Consider the following 26,703-nt stretch of genomic DNA (forward strand, 5'->3'; position numbering starts at 1 on the left):
TTGCTGAGTCATACCCCAGTTTTGTGGCCTTGGACACTTTCCCAAAACTTTGTGACTCTCGGTTTCCCAGTCACACAACGGAAGCACCTCTCTTGAGAAGCTGGGTCCTTTGAGTGGGTCTGTATCTAAGGAGTCGCAGCGCCTGACTGCACGCGGTGTGTCACCGTCACTCGGGTCCTAGGAGAAGTTAGCAGAGCCCTGGAGGCCCGGAGCATCCGCGGTCACTATGGCAACCTCAGACGCCTCGCGTTCCAGAGCAGCCGGTGGCGGAGTTGAGAGGCCTGGTGGGCCTGGGCCCGAGAGACCCCAGTGGCATGAGGAGGCAGGAGGCGCTGGTGGGGACGGCAGGGACGGCAGCGGAGGCGGGCCGCGAAGGGGAGCAGCCTAGGCCCCCAGGGCTGGGTCGTACTGGCGGCCCCCAAGAGCCTCGCCAACCATGTAAGTTCAGCTCCAGTTTCAGGCTGTGGCCGTGGGGCCCTGGGGCTGTGGGGCTGTGGGGATCAGTGACAAGGCTGAGGACCCCAGGGAGGAACTGGATGGAGACCTGAAGATTTCTAGGGAAGGGGTGGAGAGCCGCTGTTTGGCAAAGACAGAGATAAAGACACTGGCAGAAAGCACCCCTGATCTCTTCAGGCCAAGGGTGTAGAAGGAAGTCTTTTCCCCTTCATCGCCGACTCCTGAACCCAAGCACTGGATATCACCTTCACCTGAGATGGTTCATGAAGGCATTGATTTTTAAAGGGACCGTGAGCGCCCTAACACAGCTGTCAGGAATGATGGGTGAAAACAGGGCCAAGGAGGAATGCGAGCAGCTTCCCAAGTGCTGCTCAGAGCCTCTTTGATTGCCTCTCTGGTGAGGGAGCCTCCTCCAGATGCTCTATCTAATCCCTAGAGGCAATCAAGGAGGGGGGTGTCATTCCCCAGGTTCCATCCAAGTTTTATTGCTGATCTGGAAGTTTTTCTGCAGGACAGGCTAGACTGGCTGAGCGACTGGCTGACTGGCTGGCCAGTGAGCTCCAGGGATCAATATGCATACCGCACACCAGGCTTTTCTTAACATAAAACATAAACAGTTATTCTCACCCGCAGGTAACTATGAGAAAAAGAAACACAAGTAAGATGCTTAGGTTAAAAAAAAAATCAGTATCAACTGTAGTTAGAAGTCAACAAGCCTGCCAAACCTTACTCCAAAACAAAGCCCAGAGCTACAGAGGTCTCTGCAGCCCTTCCCCCCTGCCCTGCTGTCCTGCACATGACAGCTTGTTAACCAAATCAGTGGAGCAGCTCAGGCACAGTGTGTGGACTTCTCTGCCTTTTTCTTCTTTTCTCTGTCTCCTGTCCCTCTCCCTCCCACCTGCCCTTTCTCCTTCCACAGTTTGCTCTGTGGATTCCCTGACTGCCACACCGCAGTCTGCCAAGGGGCAGGCAGTTCTCTCTGTGCTACGGTATCGACTTAGCCTCCTTCCCTGTCAAGCCATTTCCTGTGAAGGTCATGATTATTCAGAGAAAGTCTAAAACAGGATAAAGTAAGGCTGCTTTCTACTTCCCTTTAGGAAACAAGAATAAGAACCCAGACGTGTCTGGTTGTACCTTTTCTGAGTCTTCACCATCAGAAGTGGGGCAGGGTTACTACCCAAAGAGCTTGTCACCTTTGGGCCAGTCTGCACTCAGGACAAGTACACTTCTGCTCTCTGTTGGTAAACTGGGAACAAGAGGAGATGCCTGCCATATCTTTGTGAGATTAACATCAAATCTTAAATATCTAAAGACTTGGCTTGAGTTCTCCATGGCTCCTTGAGTTGTGTCAGGAAGCCCTTGTTCTCTGGTGGTTGAAAGGCTGTGTGGACAGACAGGTATGCAGCAGCTGTTCTACCTCAGCACACCTCTGCTGCCCATCCCTTACCCCAAACTCGGCTCTAATATTCCAACGGGTATAAGAGAAGGATTTCTGCCTTTATGTATTGATGGCTGGCTTTAAGAGACAGATATTAAGGCACCATTAAACAATAATTGTATGCAAATATGCAAATGAAACAATAAATGAAACAAATGAGGAGAGAAAGGCTACTAGGCAAAAAAGAAAGAAAGAAAGAAAGAAAGAAAGAAAGAAAGAAAGAAAGAAAGAGACAGTCCTAGGCTGCAGAGCAGAGACTGCTTCTCCAGGAACTGAATGCAGTAAAGCAAAAGGGGCAGTTACTTCAGCAAAAACTCAGGAGAGAGACTGGTCAGGGAGAGGGGACATGCAAAGGTGGGGTCAGGTGGCAATGGGGCGCTGAGCACAGAGAAGCCAACAGTGAAGTCAGTCTGAAGACACATCCCAGGTGCTTTTAGGATTCTCTGGAGAGAGCAGAAAGAATGCCACAAGGCACCGGGGACAAAGGCCAGTCCTGGGCTAGGGCAGCAGTGAGAGATGGTGCTGGCTTTAGAGGCCACAGAAAATCCTGGACCTTAATCTGTGGTTAATGTCTATGGATCTAATCTCTTGTTTATTTTCAGATTAATTTTATTATTTGTTAGTGTGTGTGTGTGTGTGTGTGTGTGTATGTGTGTGTGTGAGAGAGAGAGAGAGAGAGAGAAAGAGAGAGAGAGAGAGAGAGAGAGAGAGAGAGAGAGACCGCAGTGTCCAGAAAAGGGCATTGGGTCCTCGGGAGCTGGAGTTCCAGGCTGCTGTAAGCCTCCCTGTTGGTGTCAGAAACAGAATTCCAGCTCTCTGCAGGAGCAGCAAGCACTTGGTTGATGAGTCATCAGTTGTAATCTTAGGGAAGGAAAGCTAGGGATGCCACGGAGGTGAGACTGGGGAGGGTGGCCTAAACACTTGCTGTGCAAGCGTGGGAAGACTGAAATCTGAGTGTGCTCTCACCTCCACATACATGCTGGAGCATATTGATGTTATACACACACATGCGTGCACACACACACATGTATGCATGTGCATGCGCATGCACACAAACACACACACACACACACACATACATCTATACTGTTCTTGTTTTTTAGGGTTTTTTTTTTTTTTTTTGGTTTTTCGAGACAGGGTTTCTCTGTGGTTTTGGTTCCTGTCCTGGAACTAGCTCTTGTAGACCAGGCTGGTCTCGAACTCACAGAGATCCGCCTGCCTCTGCCTCCCAAGTGCTGGGATTAAAGGCGTGTGCCACCACTGCCCAGCTCACACATCTGTACTGTAAGATCCAGACACAGATCTGTCTTACCCTTTGCTCTGTCCTCATCTGATGGAGGAGGGTCATCTGTCTATGTGTTACTTTCATTGGTTAATAAAGAAACTGCCTTGGCTTTTTGATAGGGCAGGATTTAGATAGGTGGAGTAGACAGAATAGAATGCTGGGAGGAAGAAGGCAATGAGGCAGTCGCCACGATTCTCCAACCCGAGATGGACGTAGGCTAGAATCTTTTCCGGTAAGCCACCACCTCATGGTGCTACACCGATTATGAGAAATGGGTTAAGCAAGATATGAGAATTTGCCATTAAGAGGCTGGAACTAATGTGCCAGGCAGTGTTTAAATGAATACAATTTGTGTGTTGTTATTTCGGGTGTAAAGCTAGCCGTGTGAGAGCCAGGACGAAAAGCAGGCCTGCTCGCCTCATCACTACACTCATCCCCAAAGGAAATGTCAGGAACAGAGTAGTCTTTAACCTGCAGTCACATGGTGGTGCATGCCTGTAATTGCAACACCAGGAGGCTGAGGCAAGATGGTCTCAGGTTCTACAGCAGGCTGGGAAACACAGGAGGACTTTGTCCCAAAACAAAGCCAACATCCAGCCCCAGACCCTTTCCTTATTGATAATTGAAAGTTCACGGAGGTCATGAGGATGTTTCATATATTTCCTCATCATACCTAAGAGAGAGCCCTGAAGCTTACTCTACACCTTCAAGAATTACATGGAAGTATGAAGTCCTCCAAAGCAGAAGTTGTGACAAAAGAGATCATCTCAAGAAAGAGTCTGCAGGGCAAGCTGTCTGCTGTCTCTAAGGGATGGCAGGCCAGTTTTCAGAAAGTTACTCATATAGGAATAAGTGCTGGAAGGCTGGGCAGGGTTGGTGATAAGTCAATTGTGAATACCTTTCCAGGGAAGACATTTTTATACTGCGAGCCCCATAAGAGAATCAAGGAGGTTTTGGAAGAAGAACTTTCCATCAAGAGGGATGAGTGCCACGTGAAAAGCCCACCTGCAGGTAATCTTAGCTACAAAAAAGTATGTCTGATAAATGACTATGAGTTTGTTTATTTGATGGCAGGGTGGTTAATTTATTTGTGATGAAATGATAACTTACATCAAGAGAAGAATGTTCCTGGGAATCATAAAACTTTTTTTGGAACAGAGTAGTCTTTAACCTGCAGTCACATGGTGGTGCATGCCTGTAATTGCAACACCAGGAGGCTGAGGCAATATTTGCCTTTGTCCAAATATAGCACTATGTAGTGGAAAGTGAATTAGATCTTCAATACATGTTTTGCTGTCCATACTTGTGAATGGCGTTCTTTCTAATTAATAGTAAGTAAGTAGAACGTTTGCACAAGCCTGGGACACACAGTAACACTTCAGATCATCAACACTGATCTGCAGGGGGAACAGGGGTTCCCAAATGTTACATTGTTTCACTTACCCAGGAGCGTGTTAAAGCAGCTTCCTGGCGGGAAAGCCTTGAGTTCCCAGGTGATTGGCATTACTCCTCAGAGACCCTCCCTGCCAACACTGTTCGGGCAGTGTGAGCCACTGAACTAGGTCAGATCTCTCAGGGATCTCATTTTAGAAAAACATAGTTCATGAATGACGCAACTGGTCACTGATAGCTCTCGGGATAGTTCATGTGATGCCCACACTTCCTCACAGGCATCATTCTCAGATGACTGGCACCTCGTGTCTATGATTCCCTTTCAGCCAGGATCACTGAGAGACTGTTTCCAGCCTTTCAAATAATCAGGCTTTCATTACATTGTTAATGGGGCCCTGAATTTGCTAGAGAAAATACCTAGGTCAGCAAGGTGGGGTAAAGCACCTGCTGTGAAAGAAAGCCTATTGACCTTGGAAGTTCAGTCCCTGGAACCCACAATCCCTAAAGTTCCTGCATGGTCCTGGTGTACAAAACCCTGACAAAAGTGACGTCAGCGGAGGAGGCTTACATAACTCTCAGTTCTGAGTCAGTTCACAGTGAGGACATCAAGGCAGGAACTTGAAGCAGCTAGACACATCCACAGTCAAGAGCAGAGAGAAAGCGCATGCATGCATGCCCACTCTCAGCTTGCCCTCTGTGGTTTAGTTTAGGACCCTAAGCCCAGGGGATGATGTTTCCCAGTGTGTGGCTGGGGCTTAGCATAATCAAGTCTATCTTCCACCAACATAAAATCAGGTTAACCTGATTTTAACAATCCCTCATTGAGACTCTTCTAGGCGATTCTAGGTTGTGTAGAGTTGACAATTAGAGCTAATCATTACACTATATAAAGGTGGAGAGAGAACCAACTCCTCAAAGCTGTCCTGTGCTCCGCATGCTGCAGACATACACCCACCATACACACACACCATACCAATAAAAAGTAAAATAAATGAAAGAATCATGAACCTCGGACTCCAGGGTTCGGAGACCTGGTTGTCTTCTGGGTGGACTGTTTTGGGAGATGGGGCCCAGTCCCTTTAGGAGTTTCTAAGAAGAGATGCTGGCAACCTCAAGGCGTATCATCCAGACTCCAGCCCATTTACGTTTCTAAGTAGCCATAGTGTTTACTTTGGGACTGACTGTATCACCAATGACACAGCGCATCTTCAAGAAAAGCTTGGCGTCTACTCTCCACGCTGTGAATAGATGTAGAACGACCTGCCCAGCCTATGTGCACTATGTTCTTGGTGATTAAGCAACTTTTTCCCGAGTTATAATAGTTTGGATTCAGCTTCATTGTTTTTAAGGACCACATAGAAGCTAAATAACATATTTGCCATTCTCTGATGAGGAACAAGTGTTGTATCTTTCTTACTGAGTGCATTTGACTGTGAGACAGCCTAAGAGAAAAGAAAATAAATATTCATTTTTCTCAGTATTTTCAAATATTCACTTAGCATTCTGCTGTCTGGGTTGCATTTTTATAGCACCCAACAGAGGGCACCCAAAGGGATTACTTTAACTAGAAAACTTTCTGAATGTTTTAAAGGGCGCCTCCAGGATAGGGAACTAGCACCCAGAGAGGGTGACAAACTCTTCCTGCCTGGCAGCAGTGTGGGCAGCCCCTAACTAGCCACTGGGCCTTCTAGCAGGGAGTGCAGGGTCACTGGTCTTTAAATTTCCGACAACGGCTGTAGCTACTGCTTCCCAAAGACACACATCGTCACAGCAGCCCAGATTCTGCATCCAGCTTCTATATGCAGTAGGAGCTCTCTGTGGATGCTAAGAGTGAGTGCACGGGGCAGGTTGCCTTGAGCTGGTACTCATCCTTTGGTCCTCCTCCTCCATGTTGTCAGTACACTGTGGTCCCAGAGAGTTTGGAAACATTTCCAGATAGCAGATAACTTCTGACGGCCAAGGCCTGTGGCTCCTCACGATGTAGCTGCTTAGTGGTATGTGGCACATGCGTCTCCTTTTTTCCTCTGAAAGCTTCAAGATGGCCTCGAGGACAACAAACCCCACTCCCCTGGCTCTGCTTCTTTCTCTTTGGCCACCTTTTCTCCCTAACTTACTGCCTCCAAAATATGAACAACTCACCCACCCACATTCCTTTTTTTCAAGGTAGGTTCTCTTTATGTAATTCTGGCTGTTCTGGAACTCTCTGTGTAGCCCAGGCCTGGCCTCAAGCTCACTGAGATCCTCCTGCCGCTGCCTCTTGTGTGAGCCACTTCTCTCATCATTCCGGTCTTTTTCTCCGTCTATTACATATGACCCTACAATGATAACCACCCCAAAATGTACCATTTCTAGCTTTTCTCTTTCCCTTCTCATACCTTGGCACCTGAATGACTTTGCAAATGGATGTCTGGTTGCGCTGGTGGGATAGTGGTGAGCGTGACTGTCTTCCAGGTCTGATTGACCTCCCTGAGTTAACACACCCCAAAGAGAGCTCTCATTTTGTACGCAGACATCTTTTTAACCCACGCTTCAGGGGCTTCCCACATCAAGAAATATCTCACAGTCCACCTACCTGATTAGGGCAGCATTTAGAAGCCAGGTCCTCAAGCTCCATTCCAGACAGCCGGCTGAGTCTGCTCACTCTAGTGTGAAAGAACCCCAAGTTTCCCCATCTGTGCCCTTCACGCCTCCATCTTCCTCCTCCCCGTCTCAAGCTCAGCAACAGCATTTGTAGCTACTTCCACTGTGGTCTCCTCAGTCTGTTTTCCAAGAAGAAGCATGTCACGTACACACTCAAACCTCTACAGTGTCTTTTTACTGTTTAAAATTAAATTCTAGGGCTGGAGAGATGGCTCAAAGGGTAAGAGCATTGCCTGCTCTTCCAAAGGTCCTGAGTTCAATTTCCAGCAACCACATGGTGGCTCACAACCATCTGTAATGGGGTCTGGTGCCCTTTTCTGGCCTTCAGGCATATACACAGACAGAATATTGTATACATAATAAATAAATAAATAAATAAATAAATAAATTAAATTCTATCAATTGGGAGGTAGAGGCAGGAGGATCAGCAGGTGAAGGGCATCTTTGGCTATATCACAAGTTCAAGGCCAACCTGGACTACAGAATACCCATCTCAAAAAGCTGAAACAAGCAAACACTGGAGTAAATCACATTCTCCTGCTCACGGGGCCCTGAGAGATTTTTAGAAGGTCTAGATTTATGCAGTGAGTGGCAGACTCAGACTCCAAATTCAAGTCTGACTCCAAACCCATTGTCTTTCTACTCAGGATGGTGTCTCTGGTGACACACAGTCAAGCCCAGCAGGGATTGGGCCATTCTCACTGACTGAGAGTTCCATGTTTAATGTGCCTGATGGTTCTTCTCCAGACTCCATGATGCTAAGCTATTCTGGCTTTCTCCCTGGAACACCTTGCTGTTGTTCCTTAAGAACTCTTGCTCCCCACTTTGCCCAACCTTTGAGTTATCCACGATGATGCCCACCATCTTCGAATCTTGTCCCATTAGCATTAACTCTCTCTGAGTTCCTCCACCGCGATCTTACTAGAACACACCTGACCTTCGTGTCTCTAGGACACACCTGACCTTCATGTCTCTAGGCTCACTGTATCCTGAGTGTCTCTTAAACACTTAACCCCACCCCACCTGACCATTTTACCCCTCCCCCTGCATCAGTATTCACCAAATGACAGGGCCGCTCCAAAATCCCCTCTCTCTGCAGGCAGCCATAACTTATATCTAACAAGGCTTAGTTTGGATTAAGATCTCAAATCATTGAACATATGCCAAGTTTACCCTTCAAATATTCTATTTTTCTCTGTAGCATATACTTTATCAGTACCAGTTGTCAACATTAAAAAAGTCAGGCCCATGCATGTAATCCAAATACTTTATTTTATTGATATTTATTGAGCTCTACATTTTTTTCTCTGCTCCCCTCCCTGCCTCTCCTCTCCCCCTTTCAATCCTCCCCCAAGGTCCCCATGCTCCCAATTTACTCAGGAGATCTTGTCTTTTCTACTTTCTATTTCCCATGTAGATTAGATCTATGTGAGTCTCTCTCAGTGTCCACATTGTTGTCTAAGTTCTCTGGGATTGTGGTTTGTAGGCTGGCTTTTTTTTTTTGCTTCATGTTTAGAAACCACCTATGAGTGAGTACATGTGATAATTGTCTTTCTGTGTCTGGGTTACCTAACTCAAAATAATGTTTTCTAGCTCCATTCATTTTCCTGCAAAATTCAAGCTGTCATTATTTTTTTCTGCTGTGTAATACTCCATTGTGTAAATGTATCACATTTTTCTTATCCATTCTTCGATCGAGGGGCATTTAGGTTGTTTCCAGATTCTGGCTATGACAAACAAAAACTGCCATGAACATAGTTAAGCACATGTTCTTGTGGCACGATTGAGCATCCTTTGGATATATATACCCAAAAGTGGTTTTACTGGGTCTTGAGGAGGGTTGTTTCCTAATTTTCTGAGAAATCGCCACACTGACATCCAAAGGGGTTGTATCAGCTTGCATTCCCACCAGCAATGCAGAAGTGTTCCCTTTTCCCCACAACCTCTCCAGCATAAGTTGTCATCAGTGTTTTTGATCTTGGCCATTCTTACAGGTGTAAGATGGAATCTCAGAGTTGTTTTGATTTGCATTTCTCTGATGACTAAGGATGTTGAACATTTCCTTAAGTGTCTTTTAGCCATTTTAGATTCCTCTGTTGAGAGTTCTCTGTTTAGGTCTGTACTCCATTTTTTTTATTGGATTATGTGATCTTTTGGTGTCCAATTTCTTGAGTTCTTTGTATATTTTGGAGATCAGACCTCTGTCTGATGTGGGGTTAGTAAAGATCTTTTCCCATTCTGTGGGCTGTTGTTTTGTCTTGTTGACCGTGTCCTTTGCTTTACAGAAGCTTTTCAGTTTCAAGAGGTCCCATTTATTTGTTTCTCTCAGTGTCTGTGCTACTGGGGTTATATTTAGGAAGTGGTTCCCTGTGCCAATGCGTTCAAGTGTATTTCCCACTTTCTCTTCTATGAGGTTCAGTGTGGCTGGCTTTATGTTGAGGTCTTTGATCCATTTGGACTTGAGTTTTGTGCATGGTGATAGGTATGGGTCTATTTTCATTTTTCTACATGTTGATATCCAGTTACGCCAGCACCACTTGTTAAATATGCTTTCTTTTTTCCATTTGATATTTTTTGCTTCTTTATCAAATATCAGGTGTTCGAAGATGTGTGGATTGATATCCGGGTCTTCTATTCAGTTCCATTGGTCCTCCGGTCCATTCTTATGCCAATACCAGGCTGTTTTCAGTACTGTAGCTCTGTAGTAGTTTGAAGTCAGGGATTGTGATGCCTCCAGAAGTTCTTTTATTGCACAGGATTTTTTTGGGCTATTCTGGGTTTTTTGCTTTTCCAAATAAAGTTGAGTACCATTCTTTCGAGGTCTTTGAAGAATTTTGCTGGGATTTTGATGGGCATTGCGTTGAATCTGTAGATTGCTTTTGGTAAGATTGCCATTTTTACTATGTTAATTCTGCCTACCCAAGAGCATGGAAGGTCTTTCCACTTTCTGGTGTCTTTTTCAATTTCTTTCTTCAAAGATTTAAAGTTCTTGTCATACAAGCCTTCCACTTGTTTGGTTAGAGTTATTCCGAGACATTTATGCTATTTGTGGCTATTGTGAAGGGTGTTGATTCTCTGATTTCTTCCCCAGCCCTTTTATCATCTGTGTACAGGAGGGCTACTGATTTTTTTTTTTTTGAGTTAATCTTGTATCCTGCTACATTGCTGAAAGTGTTTATGAGTTGTAGAAGTTCCTTGGTAGAATTTTTCGGATCACTTATGTAAAATATCATATCATCAGCAAACAGTGAGAGTTTGACTTCTTCTTTTCCAATTTGTATCCCCTTGATCTCCCTTTGGTGTCTTATTGCTCTAGCTAGGACTTCAAGAACTATATTGAATAGATATGGAGAGAGTGGACAACCTTGTCTTGTTACTGATTTTAGTGGAATCGCTGGGGGTTTCTCTCTATTTAGTTTGATGTTGTCTATTGGCTTGCTGTATATTGCCTTAATTATGTTTAGGTATGTTCCTTGTATCCCTGCTCTCTCCAAGACCTTTATCATAAAGGGATGTTGTCAACTGCTTTTTCAGCATCTAATGAGATGATCATGTGGTTTTTATTTTTCAGCTTGTTTATATGGTGGATTATGTTGACAGATTTTCATATGTTGAACCATCCCTGCATCTCTGGGATGAAGCTGACTTGGTGGATGATGGTTCTGGTGTGTTCTTGGATTTGATTTGCTAGTATTTTTGCATCAATGTTCATGAGTGAGATTGGTCTGTAATTCTCTTTCTTAGTATTGTCTTTCTGTGGTTTGGATATCAGGGTAATTGTAGCCTCATAAAAAAGAGTTTGACAATGTTCCCTCTGTTTCTATTGTGTGGAATAATTTGAGGAATATTGGTATTAGTTCTTCTTTGAAAGTCTTGTAGAATCCTGAGCTGAAACCATCTGGTCCTGGACTGTTTTTGGTTGGGAGACTTTTGATGACTGTTTCTATTTCTTCATCAATTATAGGTATGTTTAATTTGCTTATCTTGTCTTGATTTAATTTTGGTAAGTGATATTTATCTATAGAGCTGTCTATTTCCTTTAAGTTTTCCAATTTTGTGGAGTACAGGTTTTCAAAATATGACCTGATGATTCTCTGTATTTCCTCTGTGTCTGTTGTTATGTCCCCCTTTTCATTTCTGATTTTGTTAATTTGGATATTCAGCGCTTGAGATTCTCTCTTCTATTTCTTGTATTCTGTTGTTCATGCTTGCATTTGTGGTTCCTGATCTTTTTCTCATGATTTCTGTTTCTAAATTCCTTCAGCTTGTGTTTTCTTTATTTTTTCCTATCTCAGTTTTCAAGTCCTGAATAGTTTCTTTTATATGTTTGAGTTCTTTTTCTTGGTTTTCTTTAAGTGATTTGCTGATATCTTCCAATTTTTTGTTTGATTTTTCCTCCATTTCCTTAAGGGAATTTCTCATTTCATCTTTAAGAATTTCAAACATTCTCTTGAGATTATTTTTTAGATCATTTTCTTCTGGTTCATCCATATTTGGTTCAGGTCTTGCTTTTGTAGGGTCTTTAGGTTTTACCAATATTGTGTTGCTCTTTGTGGTGTAGCATGTGTGTGTAGCACCTTTACTACTCATCTTTTCCTCTAATAGGTGTGGTTGGGGCTGTCTGAGATTCTGTGGAATAATCTTCTAGGTGTGAGTGAATCCAAAGCTCAGATGGTTGTTCCTCGTGGTACAGTCAGTGTCACAGTTCTAGTTACCCCGTTGGTTATTCCTGTTCCTGGAGGTAGCTCAGTGCTCCTGTGCTGTAGTCTGCTCCCTTGGAGTTTGCTGTCTCAGGCCTACTTTGGCCTAGGCTGCTTGCTTTGATCTGTTGCTGTAAATCTTGGTCTGGATCTCCTCCTGCAGAAGTCCCTGGCTTGGAGTTGGACCTGTTGTGGTGGAGATCACTGACTCTGGATCTGGTCGCTGGCTCAGTCCTGATCTGTCCATGTCCTGGGACTGGGCTTGCTCCTGGTGGAGCTTGTTCTAATCCAAATACTTGAGTGGAAGCCATGCTAATCAAGGAGTTCAAAGTCATTCTGGGCTACACAGAGGGTTTGAGGCCAGCTTGTGTTATATTAGACACAGTATATATTTTATTGTCTTAAGCAACCAGAAAAGGTGGGCTGGAGAGATGGCTCAGCTGATAAGAGCATTGACTTCTCTTCCTGAAGACCAGGATTCAATTCTCAATACCAACATGGCAGCTCACAACTGTCTGTTACTCCTGTTCCAGGGAATCTGGACCCTGTAGGCAAAATTACATATGAAGTAAAAATAAATATTTTTTAAAAAAAACAGAAGAAAAAGAACTAAAAAGGGGGCTGGGGATACAACTCAGTCATAGAGAACGTGCCTAAAATACACAAGGTCCTGCCTGGGTTTGATCCTCTGTCCCCCAAAGTCCTGTCAGATCTGTGTATCTACAATGTATACAATGTAACCCCTTGGGTTATTACATACCAGCTGGCAGGCCAAGGGCCTAGAAGTCACTGAGCAGAAATTACAGTCACTTGAAGTTTTGCTTTCCTGGTCAAAGCTCTGAACATGTTTACACAGGGAAGCATGGCTCCACCGCCTTCCAGGCCCTCCCACTCATCACTCAGGCCACACAGCCAAGAGGATCAAAAACACACTTTTAAAGATAAGTTTAACTTCCCCGTAAAATCAACCTGGAGACTGGCTAGATTCTCTAGGGGTTATGGAAAGCATGTGTGTTCTTATAATGTTTAAATTTAGGATAAAAATGCACAGAAAAAGGTCTCTGAATTGGAATGATCAAGGACCCAAGGAAAGAAAAGATCTCTAGGAGGTTCTAGGACAGGATTTGGGTCTCTAGTGCCTGCTGCTCTTTTCCCTTCCTATCTGGTATACCAACTCTGAGGCCTTCCTGGCTCCGCCCCAGCCTTGTCATTCTGCTACCTTCTTAAAGGTGCCTGCATGCCTGGAACACAGAGAGGTCACTTCCCCCAAGAGGGGAGCTGCCTCTCAGGCCTTCAGTGCTTTGTTCTTCTCTAGTATTTCAGCTCTGGTAACCTCTTCACCCAAGTGTCTCATCAAATAGACAACAGTGTTGTCAATAGCTTCTCTCTCAGCCCTCATCATTGAAAGCAGTGAGCACTTATGTACAACCGTATTTCACTTTGAGGTTTTAACTACTTCTTAGCATCTGTGTATATATTCTGAGTGTTTTCTGTTCAGCTGTAACCTTCAGCGCTCCTCTAGGTGGATCAGGAAGACCAGAGCCAAAGCTGGCAGGTGAACACTTTGACATCCAGTTCGCTGCGGCTGTCTGCAGAAGCCTGGCGCTAGAGCCTACACTGCTTTCTACCTGCTAGGGCTTGGCCGCTGCATAGGGCAAATCTCCAGCTGTTTTATTGACCTCTCTACAGGCTGTCTTCACCTGCATTTGGGAGCAGCAGCTGGAAGGAGCAGCTCTCTCTAGACAGGACAGAAGAGGAAACTGGCTTGAGAGGGAGGAGAGATTTAGGTTAGATGCGAAGAACCGTTTTAGTTTCGTAAGATCTCAACAGGAGGTGATTGTGCAATCTTCCTTTAAGGACCTAGAGAAAGGATGACACACTCATCTTGATTGGCGGCTTCAGCTACACACACACACACACACACACACACACACACACACACACACACCCTGCTAACTGATGTAGCACTCAGCTTGGCAAGCCATTCCGCTGCAGCCCTGGAGTCTGAGGTCTGAGTTCACCCTCAGACAGCAAAGTCACTGTCCTTGTGAAGACGATAGCAACGTTGATTGAACACAAAGCACTCTGTCCATTTCATCCACAACCGAGAGGAGCCTTCCAAGGTGGGATTATCAGGCCCACTTCAGATCTAAGGAACTAGACACAGTGGGTTAAAACAATTTGCCCAGGGCTTACGGCTGGTGATGGGCGAGCTGGGCCTGAAGCCCCACTCTGTTCTGAGCCCAGAGATTGCGCTCCTTCCTAGGCATTACTTACAGCAGAATCTTTTATGGAGGGACCAAGTGTCGTGAGAGTGTCCGTGAGACTGCTCTGGGCGGGAAGCCCTGGGTCTGTGAAGAGTATTCAGCAATACAATTCACATGCTCAAAATCAGACCAAGAAGCCATAGCAGCTGACCTGAGCTCACTAACTCAGTCAGCGTGGGTTGCGCCTTCCTCTGTAGTTAAATTGTCTTGCTCAGGGTTGCTGTCGCTGTGATAAATTCCATGACCAAAGCAACCTGAGGAGGAAAGGGATATCTATCTAACTCTCAGGTCACACTTCATCAGCAGGGGACGGCAGGGCTGGGGGGGGGGGGCTTGCTGGCTTACTCAGTGTGCTTTCCCATAACCCCCAGCGCCACCTGCTCAAGTTTGGCACCACCCACAGTGAGCTGGGCCCTCCCTCACCTATCACCAATCAAGAAAATTCCCCCGCAGGCCAACCTAGTGTTGGCATCTTCTCGGCTGAGGTTCCACTTCCCAGATGACAGGCTGTGTCACACTGACATAGAAGCAGCCAGCACAGAGGTTAAGGAAATCCCTAAACAGACAATTTAGGATGCATTCAAGCACAAAGCACTGATAACGATTCGGCGTGTGCTGACGCACAGACATCCTCCTGCCACCTGCCAGGTGACAGCGCAGACCCCATTTCCCAGGGACTCAACACTCAAACAGCAGGAGCCAGTGAGCGGCCATGGGATTTTAAGACACACCTGGAACTTTAAGACACACCTGGCTCATGGCTTTTAAGAGATTCTTCAGTCTTGTAAATAATTTTCTTTTCTTTTTCTTTCTTTTTTTGGTTTCTCAAGTGGGTTTCTCTGTGTAGCCCTGGCTGTTCCTAGAACTTGCTCTGTAGATCAACCTGGCCTCAAACTCACAGAGATCTGCCTGCCTCTACCTCCCCAGTGCTGGGATTAAAGACGTGCCCCACTGCTTGGCTGTGAATGGTTTCCTCATCTGTGGAAATATTTCTTCTTATTGAAGGAATTAAATTAGAATCAGATGTGAAAAACCGAATAATATGCAGAATTTGTTTTATTTATTTTTGATTCTTTTCTTTTGCCATATATATTACTGTATTGAGTTTTTATGTCTTTGTGGAGACTCGAGCTTAACAGTATATTGTGGTTTAATTCCACGCAGTAATAGATGGATGCATGAACTGTATTAAAGATTAAAAAGATGAGAAAGTCCTAGGGTGGCTTGATTAAGTCAAATATACCTTTACCAGATGAATTGGAAGCATAATCATCAAGGAAAAGACTTTTGAAATGCTTCGTGCTGGGAAGGGAATGTCCCGCTCACTCTCACTGCCTTGTTTTTAACCTGTTCACAGTGGCCCTGGATGGAATTTGGAGCATCAAGAGAAACCTGCCTGTGGGAGGCATGATGCCAGGACAGCAGAGCAGAAACAGTTCACTCCCCCAAGCCAAATACTACTCGAGGCATGGAGGGCTGAGAAGTAAGACCCTGTACCCTGGACTCCCACAGGCGCCCTAACAAGTGGCCCAAGGCTAAGAACCTCAGCTGAGTCGGCCTCCCCAGCTTGCTTCTGTCAGGTCACACTTTGTCATCCTGGGACTCAAGCAGTCCGGCTAAGCAGCACACCTCTACAGATACCAGAGAGTTCACACCTAGGCTTACACGTCTATTTTCTTTACTTCTTTTGCACAAGAGATTCTTGTGCACAGCCAGACCCTCAGGGAGGAATCATACGCTTTCCTTTCTTCTAAATGTGATGAAGGGAAGGTGAGGGCAAGTCTCCTGTCTGCATCCCTTAGTGTCTCCTTATTCTTGGCACATGTCAACTGTGGTGTGCTCTTCAGAAGACAAGCCGTGCTCATCCTTACTTTCCTAGTGTCCGTGTGTCACGTATCTGCAGCAGAGTATGGAAGAGACAGGGCTCTTGACACGGGGGCAATGCACAGCTAGTGTGGGGACCACGGAGCTGGCACACGAGTTCTGAACATCTGTCTACACTTGGGAGGGGACCCCGGGTGAAATAGCAGCACATAGAAGCCAAGCATGGAGTCCTTTTCTCCCTTTCTTTTCCTTCTTTTCTTTTCTTTCTTTTAAAAGATATTTTAGAGGTGTGTGTGTGTGTGTGTGTGTGTGTGTGTGTGTGTGTGTGTGTGTGCGCTAAGTGCCCACAGAGGTCAGAGGTCAAACACAATTAGTTGTTTTGGAGCTTGAGTTAAAGGCATTTTATGATGTAGTTATTGGGATCCAGACTTTGGTCCTAGATTAGACTAGTGCACATTCTGAGTTGGCCCCAGTGTCTGTGCTCTTAACTAGGATAGAAATTGTCCCAGAAAATGCTCTAAACACCATTGTTTCAGATTCCTAGCATTTTATTTAAGCATTACACCAACCGTAAGGAATAGACACAATCTACCTTTCAGATGAGGACACCGAGGCACAGAAAGGCTGAAGAATTTACCCAGTCTACTTAGCTATTAAGTGGAAGTGCTTGCTTTGAATCCAGGAAGCTCATCTCCAGAGCCTGTGCCCTCCACCATAAAGTGCTTCTGTGCCCAGAGCCCAGACACTGGGATATCTACTGATCCTAAGTGACGTGTGGGCACAGCACAAGTGCCACAAAAGCGGAGGCTGGGGAAGGACTTGTGGGACATGAACGATGCAGGTGCTGAGAACTGAGACATAAGATTAATGGACGGAAATCAAGGGAGAGAGCCACGGAACATGGAGTGGCAATAATAAAGCAGTTGCCATTGCTTACCACACACGGGGCAGGACAACAAGCAGTTCCCATGGCTGTGCAGCTCACATGTGAGGCAGGACAGCAGGCACTTCCCATGGCTGTGCAGCTCACATGTGGAGCAGGACAGCAGGCACCATAGCTATACAGCCCACGTGATCAAAAGTTGAGGATAATAAGCTCCATCTCCCTGGTAAAAAAGTTGGTGATAGAAAGGACATGGTGATGCCTGCTCTGAGAGCTAGTGGAGTGGAAATCACCAGCCTATGCCCCTCTGACTTCCAAGACTGTGCTGTAACCACTGGCCATCCTTACAGAGATCTGGTCACTGGACGGCAGGGTGGAACCATCAAATCACACAGTTGTGGTTAGCCAGGCTCAAATGCCAGGGCTGTGGCAAGGCAGTATTAGATTCTGAGAGGTGAGTCCATTTACAACCTGCAGAAAAATCAATGCATTTAAGCAACCTGATTTAACCTTTAATCCCTGGAGCTCCCTGGCCAGCCAGCCCAGCAAAATCAATGGGCTCCAGGTTCAGGGAGAGACCCTGTCTCAAAGAATAAGGTGGGGTGATATGGGATTCCCCTCTGTATACTATGAATATGTTCTATTACTACTGGTTATTAAAGAAGCTGTTTTGGCCAATGGCTTAGTAGAGTAAAGCTAAGCAGGAAATCTGAACAGAGGTATAGAGAGAAAGTAGGAGGAGTCAGGGAGATGCCAGGTAGCAGGTGAGTGGGCCTCAGGGGCTGAATCATGGTTTCCTGGTTATAAGAACGCATGTGGCTTTCCCATTCTGCCCTGCATGTGAACCACTATGAGAATTCAGTCTACCCAAACTTAGATTAGATGGGGTTGGAATTAAAGATCATCTCCCCAAGTAAACCCATTTGCTCACATGTTCTTTTCCTCACTCTAGGGTAAGATGGACACATCCCTCCACGGAGATGGACCTGGCATTCTCCTAATGTCCAAAGACAGAAGAATCTCGAGCTTGTTTATCAATTTAAGATGTATGGAAAAAAAGTTTCTTACTCTGTAATACCAATATATAAATCAGTCCAAAGCCATAAAATACTATTGGGAAAATGTGCTAAGAAAAATACACTCATTTTTAGATTTCACAGTTGCGATGTATTAGGCGTCTGTTCAGCGTATTCTATTAAATGAATCAAACAAAGGCACAGCTCTTCTTCATTTCAAATTAAACATTATAAAACTGAAACTTTACCTATAGTGTAATGGTTAACCTGGTTCCTGTTTGGTATAGAAGTGATCCGGACATGGGTGACACGGAGCAGAGCACACAGTGCCTCCTGAGTAGTTAATGAATGACCAATCAAAGAGCTTAGGCCAAAGACAGTTATTTCTTACAGTTCAGTAGAGGGTATTGTTTCTTTAGAATCTGCTTACTAAATGGTAAGGAGCCAGACTACCTATCTATTACAGATAAATGAATAAATTATATATATATATATATATATATATATTCTTATGAGTTTAAAAAGAGAAAAGAAGAAAACCCTTCCATTCATTTCATAGAGGCACACACTCTGCATGGAAAATGGAAGATAAATGTGAAGCGGGGCAGGAGAGAAGGAGAGATAGCTCAGCCGTCTTACAGACAACCCAACACTCCCACAGTGGCTCATAACTGAATTCCAGTTCCAGAGAATCTGACACCCTCTTCTGGCCTCTGAGGCCACTACAAGCATGCGATACACAAACATACATGCAGGCATAACATCTACACACATAAAGTAAAATTAAATCTAAAAAACTAAAATAAATGTAAGCTGGGTGGTGATGACACGTGCCTTTAATCCCATAAAGAACTGCAAAGGAGGCCTGGGCTGTAGCTCAGGAGGTAGAGTCCTTGTCTTGCATGTCTGACGCCTTGGTTTTGTGGAACAGTGCTTGAGAGCTGGAGGCAGGAGAGCCAGAAGTTGAAGGTCACCCTTGCCTACATAGTGGGTTTGAGGACAGCATGAGCTACATGAGATTAACCCAAACCACAACAGCACAAACACAAAGGAAAATGTAATTGAGCTGTCAGCTTATGAGCAGCACGCTGATATGTCTTATTCCTTTTCTTCTATGCTTATTTCCTTACTTGTCTGACGTCATTCTGTGCAGCAGTGATTCTCAGCCTGTGGGTCATGACTCCTATGGGGATCGAATGACCCTTCCCCAGGGGTCACACATCAGGTAGCCTGCATGCCAGATACCTACATTATGATTCATTACAGTAGCAAATTTACAGTTATGAAGTAGCAACAAAGATAATTTTATGGTTGGAAGTCATCACAACAGGGGGAACTGTACCAAAGGGCTGCAGAGTTCGGAAGGTTGAGAGTCATGGCACTAGAGCATGACGTTGATTATCCTTAACAATGCAGCAATGCTCAACTTCCAACTTGTTTATGCATCGTGAATAACTGCACAAGAACGTGTATAAGGCTGGATGTGGTTATTGCAGCCTGTAATCTTAGGACTTGGGGGCTAAGGCAGGAGGGCTGCCAAGAACTGCAGGCTTGCTTAGGTTCCGTGGTGAGCTCTAGCCCAGTGCAGCTTCTGAGGGAGACCTCTCAAAATGACAGCGCATTGTACTTCATTTACTCATGTGTTAGACTGTTTGCTAGGTACTTGGACTTTCCCAGTTTTTAAATCAGGTATCATTGTACTTTGTCTGACAGTAAAGATTCTGTCTCTCTGTTTTCCAGGATTAGCTGTTGTGGTATCTCCCGCCCCTTCCCACCCAAACATAAGCTAACTTAAGCCCACTCGGTTCCCATTCTCCAGTTCAGCTCTATTTCTGGTGGAATGAAGTGAACTCACTGGTGTGCCCTGCCCCTGCTGAAAAATCCACACTGTGAAACAGTGTCTCGAGTCAAGAACCAACCTTTCCCAGACTTAATACAAAATTTTCCATTTAGTTAAAACATCCTGAATGAGGTATGTGTGTGAGAGAGACAGGGGGTGGGTGTGGGTGTGTTTGCAGCCACCACCATGTTCCGGAACTCTCCATCACTCATTACTTCAAAAACAGCACCGTGAGCCAGAAGCTGAAACCCAGAGACTGCATCTTAGAGTCAAGAAACCCCAGAAACTGCTTAGACTTAGGGTAAAGCACTGACTAACCCTACAGGTATAAAATCTCCAGCTGCCAACTTTCTTCCCATCCATGTCCCTCTCTATGAGCGTGTGCACATAGAGAGAAGACATGCCGACTCAGTCACCCCAGTAGGATTGGCACCCTGCTCCTGCTTAGGTTCCCAAAGTGACCTATAAACACGCTCAGAGATTTCCGTTCTCACCGCACACTTACTAATAAACAAGCCACCCCACCTAACCCCACACCATAAGTTTCCAGGTTTGTTGCCTGCCCTGATCTGCCTCTAAAGCTGGCAACCCAGGGCTCCGGGCATTGCCCTGTCTTCTGTCCTTATGACTCCAGGGCCAGACTGCTTTTGCAACCAAATACTGGACTTACGCTACTGTCTCATTTCTCAGGCAGACACACAGGCTTTCCATGTCACCATCGTTTCTAATATCAAGTTACAAAGCCACCTCAATACCCAGCACTTGGGTGAGTTTAAGAATTATGATTTGAGATGGGTGGTGGTGACACACGCCTTTAATTCTAGTACTGGAAGGCAGAGATAGGCGAATCTCTGAGTTTGAGGCCAGAGCAAGTTCTGGGACAGGCTCCAAAGCTACAGAGAGAAACACTATCTCAAAAAACCACAAAGAAAAAAAAAATGATTTGATGCAGGCTGGTTTCTAACACACACACACACACACACACACACACACACACACACACACCACAGGGAAGTGGAGGTCAAACAAATGCTTAGTGGACATAATGGTACATGAAACAAGCCCATTCCTGGAGTGACCAGTTTGTCAGGATTCTAGTTCTATTAAGAATTTAAATGGCCAAACACGGAAAAAGAGACTGACATTTGGCTATACCAGGTGCTAGAGGTGGGGGTGGGAGGAGCCTAGCTAATCAACAGGAACTAGGGATATGACTCAGGCAATAAACTGTTTGCTTTGTAAGCACAGGAATCTGACTGAGTTCAGATGCTAGGTACCTACATAAGAACTGGTCGCTGAAGTATGTGTCTGTAACACTAGTGGAGACAGGAGGATTCCGGGGACTCACTGGCTAGTCAGTCTAGTTAATCTATGAGTTCTAGGTAACTAAGGTGGAGAGAGACCCGGGAAGACACTTGTTATGCCCTTTTGTCTCTGCACACTCACACATGTGCACCTGCACACACATGCACAGACCACAGACATACACTGTCACCACCACCAAAGTTAAAACTTTGCGTGTGCAGGGAGAGTTAGCTTTGTAGAGCCGTTGAACACAGGTAGCTACAGACAGCACTATTGTCTCATATGCTTAAAAGCCTGTACAAGTGAAAACTTCTTGTTAAGTGTTCTCACCACAATAAGAATAAACCTGGAAAAAATCAAAAGGGACTAAAATCCTGATTCAACCTCATTGTGTGAGGACAGGGTTCACTGGCTGGTGGACTTGCCTGTGTTTTGAAACTGAAGGACTTCTCAGCTGCCTTTAGCTTTGCCTATTTTAATTACGGTTCTTGCCTAGAGCCTGTGCGTAGCCAAAGAGCTTCCTTCTAATTTACAGTTCCTCATTTCATCTCTGTAACTGAAGCGGAGAAAAGGTGGCTCTGGCCTACTGCCTCCTGCATATGGAATTTGCTTTCTTTTATCCCGGAAGTACTGTTTGACCATCTGACAACCCTTGCTGAGACGGTTGGAAAGGAAGATGAGCACACATTGAGACAGGTGCCTAATAAATATCTAGTCAGGCAAAATGGCATGCCTGTACCGCCGCTACACGGGAGGGTGGGGTAAGAGGGTGGCTTGGGCAGCAATAGAAAGACACCCCATTTCAAATCAAGTTCAAATCACAAAACAATATTGATCAGCATAGAAGTAATGCAAGAGTCATGGTAACCAAGGAAATTCCCAGGGTGGCAGAGTTACTGAGGAGTAAGCCACACATGGCTTCTGAGGTCAATCCTTCAGACTCCTACATGGAATTTTCTCTATGAATGAGGCGACACTGTGTGCTGGGAGGGCAGAGATTTCTGTGTTTAGTTACACCCATGTGCTTGGCACCTAGCTGGCTTATGCAAGTTTGCAAGCTGAATGTTCAGAAAACGTTTTTCACCCTTGCCAAGGAGCTGTCTACACTTATTCTGCCATTTTCTGTATCACACAATACAATTTATAGGTCTGTCATCTTGTTCGCTTTAATCCAATAGGGACTTGTTGATATCTAAGTGGCCCGGGCCCCTTTCAGAGGAAGGACCACAGGAGTGGGTGTGGTGGAGCCTGAGAGGGATACATTCATCAAAGAGAATCATCTGACTTAGTGGAGGGCGTGTTGTCCCATTCTCTTCCCTGATGTATGCTCTGGGTCTGTGGGGAGCTGGAGGTCTGATGACAAGAAGAGGAGGCTAGCTGAGACCCAAACTCCCATCTGCAGAGCACGAGACAGGTGGGTGTCCAGGTTAGGCGCTAGCCACCTTGTGGGACAATGCAAGATCCGATGAGGGGCAGATACCACAGTAAGACCAAGTCAGATTGGTCTGCATTCCTGAAATAGAATTTGTGCCAACTTAAGAAGACTTGGGTTGAACGAACACTGCTGATTATTAGAGTTTGCCAGTCATTATCATTTTTATCCGTCACGTAGGAGGCACACGTGTAATCTTAGTAGACACCTTATAGTTTAAAGCCTTTCACATATCTGAACACCTGCAGAAATCGAACCACTTAACTAGTACCTTGCATGCAGTACAAAATTAATAGCAATATTATGCCAGGCAGTGGTAGCTCACACCTTTAATCCAATCCCAGCACTCGGGAGGTAGAGGTAGGTAGATCTCCGTGAGTTCAAGGTCAGCATGGTCTACAAGAGCTAGTTCTAGGACAGGCTCCAAAACTACAGAGAAATCCTGTCTCAAAAAACAAACAAACAAAGAAAATTAATAGCAATGCTCATTCATTTATTTGATAAGTATTTGTTAGGGCCAAGCCATGTGCTGTACTGTGTGACAGTAACATGTACACAGTATCCATGGGTGTTTATAATGTTAAAATAATTTTATTTTTTATTAAGAAATTTCATGACATTACATACTACATAGTATATGTTACAGAATTGCATGACATTGCATACTACATAATCTATGTTACAGTTGGCTAACAGAGATAGATGCTCATTATAGAATTACTTTCCCATCAATCAGGAAAATGCTTCTTAATCTATATTCTCCAAGTCCTTGTATATATCGTGTGCTGTCTTAAATAAAATGTCTCTCCAAAGGCTCATGGATTTGAACACTTGAGTCCCAGTTGGTGGCACTGTTTGGAGAGGTCTAGGAGGTGTGACTTGCTGGAGAAGTACGTCTCTGAAGGTGACTTTGACAATTTAAAGGCTCTGGTCATTTCCAGTTTTCTCTCTCCTTCACACTTGTGCTTGAAGGTGTGAGCTGTCAGCCTCCATTCCTGCCGCCACACCCATTCCTGCTGCCACACCCATTCCTGCTGCCACACCCACTCCTGCCGCCACACCCACTCCTGCCGCCACACCCACTCCTGCTGCCACGACGAGCTCTTCTCCCTCTGGATCCTAAACCCATAGAAGCCCTTCTTTTAAAAGATGGGTTTTAAAAGTTTTCACAAAAAAGTAACTAAGATTCCCAGTAGTGATGAGCTTCAGAGATATTCCCATCTGTCCCCACCAAAGTGCACTGATGTGGAAGGTATACCCCCTTTCTCCTTGCCCTGCCATCACTGAACTCGAGGGTGTATACACCAGGCCTGGGCAAACACAGGCCCACCTTGCTGAGTCCAGGGAGAATCTCAACACATCTCTGTGTGGCGCCTTCCCAGGACTCTGGTTCTTCAAAGATGGCTGGGCTTCTGCTCCCTTCCCAGTCAGAACAACTTTGCTCTGAGTGAGTCCTATATCCCATAACCCATTGTGATTGCAAAGGAGCTGTGTGGAAGAACACAGAGGCAAATGGTTGGGATGGTGAGAACTCTGCAAGTATTTCTGATTTAGCCTCAAATTTCCCTACTCCATTGTTCTGAACACTCAAAATCCTTGCAAGGCTGGTTAGTCAAGAAAGAGTACACTTAGAACATGTGTGCATAAAGCTGGAAACTATGAGTTACAGGCAACAAATTCTTATATTGACTGTAACAACTTAAAGCTAGTGAAATGGTTCATTTGAATAAAAAAAGAAAAGCACATGTGTTCATTTTATTTTCCTATCAAGAATGTAACGGGGCAGGGGCTAGATGCTCGGTGGATAAGGGCCTGCTACTCAAGTATGCAAAGTTCAGATTGCTGTGTGGGATTACAGGACCGATGTAGAGCCAAAGTAAGTAGATGTATCTGCAATCCCAGTATGCACGATTTAAGATGGTAGAAGAAGGGCTCCTGGGAGCCTTGCAGGTCAGCTGGCCTGATGCATATACGAGGTGGGGAACAAAAGATCCACTTCAAACAAAATGGAAAGCAAAGGTCTGTACCCAGGGTTGCCCTCTGACCTGTCATATGCACGCCTGCATACGTCATACACACACATACACCACACTCACATGTGCGCACACACACATCATACACACTCTCACACACACACGCATACACCACACTCACATGTGCACACACACACACACATCATACACACCTATAAGCACACATACCACGACCACCACCACCAGCAATAGAGGATTTAATAGGGCAGAGGAGAGTAAGCTGTGGGTCGATGCTCATGCTAAGCAGTTCCTAACAACCTTTAATCAATTTTCTTTCCATACCCACTCCCCAGTTAGATAAATAAAAAATGTGTGCTTGAAACAGGAAACAACCCTGATTGATTGCCTCTCCTGCCACACCTGCTCACGGGCCCTTCCCTTTTAGGATAAGCACATAACTTACAACATAATCACGGATATAAAACTGGACTTTGACCTGCCTCTTTCTCCCATCAGGAAAGCAACTCAAGGTGCCTTTGAGAGCTCTGCATTCAGTTCAGTACATCCAACCGTCGAATATCAGCACCTTTGAGAGCAGCCCGACTCTCAGAGTTGAGGGACAGACTGAGGCGTCAGACCAGATTCTGGGGCTTCCACAGGAAATGCCATCTCTCTCTGGTGGGTTTACACTAAGGTAGTCTTAGGAAGAACTAGGTTGGTTTAGCTCAAATTATCTCCCGATGGGCATGGTAGCGTACACCTATAACCCTAGCACTTGTAGGTGGAGGAAGGAGAATCAGGCTTGGCTGCCCAGTGAATTGAGACCAGCCTGGGCTCTATGAGACCCTGCCTCAAAATTTAAAACAAAAACAAACGGGAAAGTCCAGTGAACTATTTCCATGAAGGAAAAACAGAAGAACGAATTTGAACTTAGGACTTAGAGTTGCTGGCACCTTTCCCTCAGAGGCTGGTCCTATGTGACACCGGATGCAAGCAGCAGGCAGCCCTCGCACGCTCTGAACTGATTCCCTCCACTTGACCATTGACCCAGGATATAAAACCAAAAGCCCTCTTCTGTAGCTGACCTGGCTGCTGCCTTCATGCAGACAATGGAAAGGTGTTCCTTGTACAAGTTGCTCCTTGTTTCTGAATCAGAACCATTCCCAGGGAGATTGAGCTCATTTAGTCTAGTCTCTTCATCTAGTAAAGTCTCTCACATCCGGGAGAAGGCACATTTTTGTCTGATTCGTATTCCTTCCCTCTTATTTTCTTTTAAGAAACTACTTTCTACCCATTTTTGTTCCATGTAATTTGAGATGGGGTCATTTCTAGCTCTTCTGTCTTGAGAAGGTTCTAGAAGGAGTCCACACCTCCTGGCCATTGATGGATGAACGTACATTTGGTCTGGGCTACATCAGTCTTAGTGACCTAACTGAATGAGTTTGAATTCTAATTAGCACACGTCTATTGTTTTCCACGGAAAGCTTATGGCGTGTCTTAAGGTCACAGTAAGCCATTCCCACAGTTACTTTCTCACAGAGGACAGATACTGACATGATTTCAGCCATACACTAAGAGCCCCCATTCACCCCTTTGTCCATTGGTGGGTAGTCACTGAGGTGATGCCAACTGCTAGGTGATTAGTTTGGTGCTGTGGCTATGATTGAAGCAGTCACCATCCCGTCCCCATAGAACAGCACATATGGGCAGACCAAGGGGGTAATTTACACTGGACAGCTATCCAGAAAGACTTCCCAAGAAGTACATAGAGTACCTTCCTAGACTACCGCTTAAGTGCCTTCTCTATGCTCTGCCTCATCCTCACAGCTATGGCCATGATCTAGACCCTCTTTGGCTCACATTCGAATGCCAACAGTAGTTTTTGTTGCATACAGAGAAAAAAGAATAGCAGCGGCTAAACCGGAAAGGCAGTTGACATATAACGCTCAGGAGATGCTGTTCTTTAGAGAAATGACCTCCAGGCCGTGAGCAGGCAGGCACCAAGATGGCAGAAAAAGCGTTAGACAGAAGCAATACAACATATGGGACTATATGTGATAGCATCGCACAAAGAGGTAAAAGCTTCCATTTAATACCTGAAGAGTAGCCAACAGTGGTGGTGCACCCTTTTAAACCCAGCACTCGGGACACAGAGGCAGGGTGGTCTCTTAGTTTGAGGTCAGCCTGCTCTACAGAGCAAGTTCCAGGCCAGCCTGGGTTACACAGTGAAAGCAACCAAGCAACCAAACAAA

At 45.2% G+C, this 26,703-nt stretch overlaps 1 protein-coding gene across 1 annotated transcript; it reads left to right on the forward strand.

The window, feature by feature from the left end:
• Positions 1-223: 223 nt before the first annotated feature.
• C3H11orf97 (chromosome 3 C11orf97 homolog) lies at positions 224-18,093 on the forward strand. Its single transcript, XM_075968004.1, has 4 exons — positions 224-438; positions 4,086-4,190; positions 15,536-15,661; positions 17,838-18,093. Exons 1-4 carry the CDS (start codon positions 315-317, stop codon positions 17,840-17,842), a joined length of 360 nt encoding a protein of 119 aa, XP_075824119.1. The 5' UTR covers positions 224-314; the 3' UTR covers positions 17,843-18,093.
• The last annotated feature ends 8,610 nt before the right edge of the window (positions 18,094-26,703 follow it).

The sequence above is a fragment of the Microtus pennsylvanicus genome, chromosome 3 (assembly GCF_037038515.1).
Source record: "Microtus pennsylvanicus isolate mMicPen1 chromosome 3, mMicPen1.hap1, whole genome shotgun sequence".
Lineage (NCBI taxonomy): Eukaryota > Metazoa > Chordata > Mammalia > Rodentia > Cricetidae > Microtus > Microtus pennsylvanicus.